The sequence below is a fragment of the Candoia aspera genome, chromosome 1 (genome assembly GCF_035149785.1).
Source record: "Candoia aspera isolate rCanAsp1 chromosome 1, rCanAsp1.hap2, whole genome shotgun sequence".
Taxonomy (NCBI): domain Eukaryota; kingdom Metazoa; phylum Chordata; class Lepidosauria; order Squamata; family Boidae; genus Candoia; species Candoia aspera.
This window is the reverse complement of record NC_086153.1, coordinates 293,181,045-293,188,890: the sequence shown is the minus strand read 5'-3', so window position 1 is coordinate 293,188,890 and position 7,846 is coordinate 293,181,045. Positions and strand designations below refer to the sequence as shown.

At 48.2% G+C, this 7,846-nt stretch overlaps 1 protein-coding gene across 1 annotated transcript; it reads left to right on the top strand.

Annotated features, from left to right (window-relative positions):
• The first annotated feature begins 1,299 nt into the window (after positions 1-1,299).
• On the top strand, positions 1,300-6,126 carry NKX2-8 (NK2 homeobox 8). The gene is made up of 2 exons (XM_063293535.1): positions 1,300-1,462; positions 5,609-6,126. The coding sequence occupies exons 1-2, from the start codon at positions 1,300-1,302 to the stop codon at positions 6,124-6,126; spliced, it is 681 nt and encodes a 226-aa protein (XP_063149605.1).
• Positions 6,127-7,846: the final 1,720 nt, after the last annotated feature.

The window sequence follows — 7,846 nt, the reverse complement described above, 5'->3', positions numbered from 1 at the left end:
TGGAGGCTGGAAGTTGTGAGAGGTATCCTCCCGCCACACCTGGAGGACAGTCCAATAGACAAGGCTTGCTTGCTGCTCAGTGTCACATGCCACACCTCCCGGATAGGGTCAGTGTGCCTGAGCTACTGAAGCCTACCAGCAGTGCTCATGACTCCTGGAAGCCCAGTGGTTTCCTTCTACTAAGATCAGCATGCTTGGAAATGGAGCCCCACTTCTGAGTCCTAAAGGAAAAGGTGCAGCACTCACAGATTATTTGATTACCCAAATGTTAGGGACTCACTCAGAGGTAGGTGAGTGAGCCAGAGCACAGGCTCAAAAGCTCAGCATCCACATGTAGGTGGATTGTGGATGGAGCTGCTAAGTTGCTGTTCAACAGGGCTTTTCAAGAAATGAGTCCCACCAATTGCTTGCTGCTAAAGCCCAGGCCAGGTGAAGAGAGGTGAAAACTGCTCCATTTGGGACAAGCTGGTACAGAATAGGGTGGGCTGGGGGAGAGGAGGCACAATGGGATGCTAAACCCCCAATATCTAGGTGTGAAGAGAAGCTGAGGAGGAGGAATGCCAGGTACTTAGGACCAGCACCTCCCCCTACCCCCCTTTGAGTGTTTTCCAAATAGAAAAACAAATAGGTGAGGAATAAACCCCTGGCCGTTCAGTGAAAAGGATGAAGAGGCAGGGAGGAATCCAAGCATCTCCAAGCCCCCCCCCCCCAAAACTGCGGATATCCTGTGAGGATTCACTTTGTGGGGAGGAGAAGGGTGGAGGGGCTGCTGAGGGCGGCTGTGGTTTCCCCCACCCACCCCACCAAAATACCACCCAAGATGTTATTCAGGGCGAACAATCCCCATTATCTGTCCCCACTTTGGCCTAATCAGACAGAATCTGTAATACTGAAGACTGCTTCCTGCTGGCTCTAGGGAGGGGTCTCTCTCTCTCTCTCTCTCTCTCTCTCTCTCTCTCTCTCTCTCTCTGTTGGGAGGGTAAGGGTGAATCTCTGGGGGAGAGGAGAGGACAGACGGGTGGGTGGGTGGGGGGAGGGAGAGGCTGCCTTGCCTCCCATTAGAGCTTTAGCACTTGACTAATTCAGGTACTTAGCAGCTCATAGACAGGGACGGTTGAAAGCAACCAGTGTTTACGGTGTGGAGGACTGTTGATATAAACGGGCGCCCCCGAGGTAAGCAACACTAATCTCCCGCCCGAGGGGAAGTCGGGATGAACCTCTCTCCGAGCCTGGCCGGTGTCCAGTAGCTTCTCCTCCGCCAGCCCGAGGAGCCCCAGCTGGAGCTGCGGGCATCCGGCCATGGCCAGCTTAGCCAGGGGCAGCTTCACCGTGCGGAGCCTCTTGGATTTACCTGAACCCGAAGGCGAAGGCGGCGGCGGCGGCGAGGGGCGGGAGCCGGCAGAAGGCTACGCCGCCTCTCAGTTCCGAGCGTGGGTGGAAACCGAGAGAAGCCACTATCTGTGTGAGTTCGTGCGGGGATGGCCGGCGATGGAGCTTGAGGGAGGGAGGGAGGGAGGGAGGGAGGGAGAGGAAAAAGAGGCGAGGAACGTGAAGCTGAAGGTAGAGCATCCTTGCCAACCTCAAGACCCATAATCCAAGGTATCTGGAGGGCTCCAGGTTGAGGAAGTAGGTGAACCCGGAGAAACTGGTCCTGACTGAAGAAAGGTATCCTACGGAGAGCAAAAACTACTTCTTTGAAATGTTTATGCCTCTTGGAAGAGAAAGAAGAAAATAGATCAGGATTATGTAAGAACACGAAAAGAGGTAAAGCTAGAGATAGTGTATATACAAAATGCATTTTTTCCCTTTTTTTGTTCGCGCTCACACACATATCACCGCATACAGAGGCAAACAGGCACAAAGATAGAAAGGAACTCTAAATCTTGATGTTTTATATAGGAAAAGTGTTGTAATTTTTGTGTGTGTGGTGAACTATTAAGATGGTGAAGTTAAAGGCCTGTTTTGCCTAGTCTGACAGAGTCCAGAATGATGTACGAACATCATATCATGCAAGCTAATAGAACCAATAAATAAATATGCCTTTATATATAGGTACACACTGATAAACAGTCACAGTATATATGCATAAAGCTCCAGTTTAGGGTTGACCCGACTGGATCAAACTCTATTGAATTATCCGTATCCTGGCTTATTAAATAGTCACAGATTTTGAAAAAATAATTTTATTCTATTTCCTCTTCTAATTCTGATTCTTTCAATTCTTTTATTTAGCTTTGGGGAGGGCAGGGAGGAGAACCAATAAATGCTAAAGATGATTTTCATATTATCTTAAGGTATTTATATGAGAGAAAAACCATCACCATCATCATCACCAACACACAGTGACCATAATTCTAGTTACTGTGAATAGACCCTGCTTAAATTTGTGGGAGCCAATTAGATCCGTGGGTGCAGCTCTTTCTCTTCTGCAAATTCCCTCCCCAGGGTTTAATTTCCCTTTTTAAATTACAAAATATATTTCAAATACATTCTTACAACAGTGTAATCATTACACCATGTCCAGTGTATTAGCTTTGTTTTACTCTCTCCTCCTGTGTGACATTTCCCTAAAATGCCCAGTAATGTTTGAATATACATTAGTTATTTCTGTTACTGAAAATGATCGGGAGCTGTGATTAAAGAAGACGATTTACACTTAATTCCTGTTAGAAAGTGGCAAACCCTTCACTTCCAAAAGGTGGTCAAGCCGCTTGTAAGTTTCCCTCCAAACCAACTTCTTGGCTGGGCAATTCTTCCGCTGGGACCTGCTCAAGGAACGGAGTCCGCTCCATTTCCAGCATAGCTGGAGCACAACCTCGGGGTAATTCAACCCCGTTTTTATAGGACACCGTGGTGGATGCGAGGCGACTTCCTACGATCGAGATAAAAGTTAGGACTCAAATAAAATGGAGTTAGCTTTACTGATACAGGGGGGCTTCTATCCAAGACAAGCGGTCCGGCTCCTTTTGCCAATCAGCCCAGGGTTGTGAATGCAGCGGCAGGTTTCCCTTTCAGTAGCGCGGCTCCACACAGCTGCTGGTGGCTCCTGGGTCGGTTCCTCAGTCGTCCAAAAAGTGCCCTGCTTTTCAGGCCGGGCCCTTGTCCTGTTTGAGTCAACCTTGGTGTGCAAAAAATGAAGCAAGTAGGAATTCGTGGAGAGTTGAAGATCGCACCCATAAGGCTGGCCACTTCATCTCATCTCCAACCTTACCCCCACGCAACACAATAAGACCATCCAGACACGGTAACATGTGCTGAATCCTAACGCAGATTTGTTGTTTATTCGTTTAGTCGCTTCTGACTCTTCGTGACTTCATGGACCAGCCCACGCCAGAGCTTCCTGTCGGTCGTCGACACCCCCAGCTCCCCCAGGGACGAGTCCGTCACCTCTAGAATATCATCCATCCACCTTGCCCTTGATCGGCCCCTCTTCCTCTTGCCCTCCCCTCTCCCTAGCATCAGCACCTTCTCTAGGGTGTCCTGTCTTCTCATTATGTGGCCAAAGTATTTCAGTTTTGCCTTTAATATCGTTCCCTCAAGTGAGTAGTCTGGCTTTATTTCCTGGAGGATGGACTGGTTGGATCTTCTTGCAGTCCAAGGCACTCTCAGAGGTTTCCTCCAACACCACAGTTCCAAAGCATCGATCTTCCTTCTCTCAGCCTTCCTTATGGTCCAGCTCTCGCAGCCATATGTTACTACGGGGAACACCATTGCTTTAATTATGCGGACCTTTGTTGTCAGTGTGATGTCTCTGCTCTTAACTATTTTATCGAGATTTGTCATTGCTCTTCTCCCAAGGATTAAGCGTCTTCTGATTTCCTGACTGCAGTCAGCATCTGCAGTAATCTTCACACCTAGGAATACAAAGTCTTTTTGGATCAGTACAACGCGGATTACCATTCTCAGAATCTCGTAGCCCACCCTTCCAAAACGCACGCACGCACGCACGCACACATAATACATATGGGGACCCAGCTCTCCTTCCCTTTGGACGCGTCTTCTACGAAATCCCCCAACTGGTACCTCTTCCTCCACATCGTCGATTCCTTCCAGCTAAGCTAGAGGGGGAGGATATGGGATACTGGGTATGTTGCGGGGTGGGGCGCTACCTTTCTCTTCTGTCTACAGATAAAGAAAAACCTATTGGTTCTTAAGACGTCTGTCACACACAGGAATCTCCTAACCCAAACACACACCCTTTGGTCGTTCAAGCGTATTCCTGGAGAACATAACTATCCCCCTCCGCCCCACCCCCCTTAGAAGCGCAAAGGAGACCAGAAGCCCTCTCACCTCTGTGGCTCCACATTTTTCCCATTTTGCTCATTCTTGCGGGCAACTTCTTTCCTTGAGGTCGCTCAGTTTACAATGAATGTGTTCAACTTACTCTATGGAGTAAACCCACTGAACGTTCAACAGGACTTCGTTTTGAGCGTACCGGTATAGGGGGGCATTGTGAAGGTGCTGCAGGGCTCTTGACTGTTTTAGCTTGGAAAGTCGTCAGAAATGGAAACCGAGGTAGATATGCCTCCTCCTCTTCCTTTAGGCATCAGTTATACAGGCACACAGTATTTTATTTACATGCGAGATATATCTATAACTGTACGCACATGTATATTTATATTTTCACATAGCTGTCGACAGAAACGATAATAAGGAATATTACGGGATTAAAGAGAGCGGCTAAACTTCTCAGGAGCTAATACTGCAATCCCGTGCATGTTTATTTAGATTTTAAACCCTGCTGAGTTTAACCATCTTATTTCCACGAAAGCTATTTAGGACTGGGATCCCAGCCTCCACGCACTATCCGGAGTTGCGTGGTCGCTTCCACTTTGTAGCAAGCCCATCCATTCGAAAAGGTTTCAGCTTTTGTCGGAGATAGGATAATTATCTGATTTTAGTGTTGGGCAGTGTTTCTCAACCTCAGCAACTTTAAGTGTCGTGGTGGGGACTTCAACTCCCAGAATTCACCAGTCACCAGGAATCAACACTGACTCGAAGGCACATGCACACACAAAACTCCGGCATACTGGCTGAGGAATCCTGGGAGTTGAAGTCCACCCGTCTTAAAGTTGCTGAGGTTGAGAAACACTGCCGTAGGGTGTTGATAGTCTCCAACGACGCGGAGGGACAACGACGTTAAGCGACATTTTAAATGGCTTGATATCTGAATAAGAAGAAATAAAAGAAACTAGGAAAAAGAGTGGGGGGGAGAGAAATAAACTCTATTAACCCCTCAAAAAGTAGTGAATTTGAGAAATTTTCAGAGAAAACAATTTATGGGTTAATTCAAATGTTTCACTGGATACACACACTACCTAGTAAGTGCGGTCGAAACCGCCTTCTCTCTCTCTCTCTCTCCTCCCCTCCCCTTCTCTTTCTGCCTCGCTCAAAATTTGAGGGCATTTATTGAAGGGTTTAGGTTTCTAATCGCAGGCTCTGGGTTCACACGTCGCTCCAAACCATACCGTGTTTCCTTTGGTATTGTTTTAGCATGTTGCGAGAATCCTTTTTCCTTCCCTTCCTTCCCTTTCCCCTTCCCTCCCCTCCGCGCGGTTTTCAAAAGCAAACTAACGCTAACCGCCCTGTCCCGATCATTCTCCCGCAGCTTCAGAAGACAGCGGCGCCGAGAGCCGAGCGCGCCCGGCCGCCGCCTCGACCCGGGAGGCAGCGGCGGAGGAAGACGAGGAGAAGCTGAAGAAGAAGCGGCGGGTGCTCTTCTCCAAGGCCCAGACGCTGGCTCTCGAGCGGCGCTTCAGGCAGCAGCGCTACCTGTCGGCGCCGGAGCGGGAGCAGCTGGCGCACTTGCTGCGGCTGACGCCCACCCAGGTCAAGATCTGGTTCCAGAACCACCGCTACAAGATGAAGCGCGCCAAGGGCGGGGAGCGGGGCGGCGCGGGGGGTGGCCCGCCGCTCATGCGACGGGTGGTGGTGCCGGTGCTGGTGCGGGACGGCAAGGCCTGTCAAAGCTGTAGCACGGCGACCGCCTCTCGAAGCCCCGGCGGGGCGCAGGCGGCGTTCAACCTCCCCGGCTACTCGGCATTCCCCCAGGCCACTTCCCTGGGCCTTTTCCCCGCCTACCAGCACTTAGCACCGCCTTCCTTAGTATCCTGGAACTGGGGCTGAGGAAGGGTCTGACGGCCGGCGGGCCGGCCTGCTGACCGACTGGCGGGCCGTCTGCCTCCCTGGAGATCTGGATCGGCTGCCTTCTTGGCGGAGGCACCCTGGCCTTCGCCTGGCCTGGCTGTGGCTGGGACGCTGCCTACTTTTGCTTGGTGCTCTCGGGACTTTGACTCGAATAGGACTAGTTTAGAGTAAACGTTTGGAGGACTGCAGCCAGTTTTAAAAAAAAAAGGTCTACTGCAATTTTCTTGCCAATGAGTGTGCCCAACGGTCTCCACACAACTGTGTTTATCTTACGTGGAAGTCACGCCTAAGTAAGTGCTTAGAATGAAAGGGGAAATAAGACGGTCATTTCAACAAGGCTGCCAATCTGCGCTCCCGTTGCGGGTTCAGCCTCCTTGCAAAAAGCGAGAGCCTCCATGTAAACGTACAGAAGGGAGACAGGAGGCTGCAATCCTGTGCACGCTTACCCAGGAGTAAGTCTTGTCCTTGAGTAGGGCTCCGTGGCAGTTACTTCTGAGAAGTCAGTGGAGGATTGCATTTCAGTGTTGCACCTTTAAGATCATTCAGGTTAATTCCTTCACACATACACACATCTTTTCAGAAGCATATTTTTATGGGACAAGTGGGGGTCTGCAGTCCAGGAGCAGTTGTCCTGGATTCCTTAGTACAGAATAGAAGAAAGTGAAGTTAGAACCCAGAATGATTTGGGAATAAATTCAACAGAAGCCCAATGGGAAGGAGCAAAAACTGTGGATTAATTTACCCCATAAACCTTCCTTTTGGCCTTTTGTTTTAGGAATCTAGGACAACATACATAAAGAACCATTTGCATTTCCTTCGAACTGCAGCAGATAGAGAGCAATCTGTGCTAGATGTAGTTTCTTTCTGAGTAGTTCTAACCATGACTGAATAAACAGGGTCACTGGAAATAGTGTCTTTTGGGGATTCAGAAGCTGCCATCAGAAGATGCTTGTGTAATCAGGGTGGAAGAGAAGGGGTTTAAAAAACATATTTGATGACTGGTTCAAACCCCTTGGAAGTGCCTTGTAGCATTTTGTTTAATACAATGAGGTCATACATCTTCTCAGAAGTAAGCCTCACTGAACTTAAAGGGCTTCTTTCTGAATAATTATGTGCTGTAACATGTGTTCCAGAACAAATTTTGTGGATTAAAGTCCAATTGGCAAGTACATGTTACAAGGGCAGTGGTGGAATAAACAGTTTAAATGGTAAATAAATGCCAAATGTACAACCTGCTGTGACAAAAAAGTAAATTTTAAATAAGTAAAAGGTAAAGACTCACTCAGATCAAGTTCAACTCCTGGAAACTACAAATACAAATACAGTTGGAAATCTGATGAAGTCAGCTATGGTCTTCAGTAGTTTAATTCAAAGAAACTCAGTTCTGAGTCATTTACATACTAGTGATTGAAGGCATTCTCTCCGATGAAGCCTGTCTTTATTAGTCAGACCTCACTATCGTGATGGCTGGGCAATGCTGCCACCCTTCCAAAGGTATTTCAGAAAGTTCCTCTTCCCCATCAGGATTTCATTTTTTTAATTGATTTGCCAGGGGATTCAGAATTCTGGGATTCTGAATTCACTAATGGAGGCAGTGCAGATTCCAAGACTTTTGTTTATTTGAGGATAAATTATAGTTGCTCACAAATGTATATTTAAACACTAGGGCAGTGTTTCTCAACCTGGGCAACTTTAAGAT

What these genes read in the sequence shown, in the direction of transcription:
- NKX2-8 (XM_063293535.1), top strand. Translation starts at nt 1,300, where the DNA reads ATGGCCAGCTTAGCCAGGGGCAGCTTCACCGTGCGGAGCCTCTTGGAT. An exon ending in CGAGAGAAGCCACTATCTGT is followed by an intron (nt 1,463 to 5,608) that starts GTGAGTTCGTGC and finishes ATTCTCCCGCAG; the next exon opens with CTTCAGAAGACAGCGGCGCC.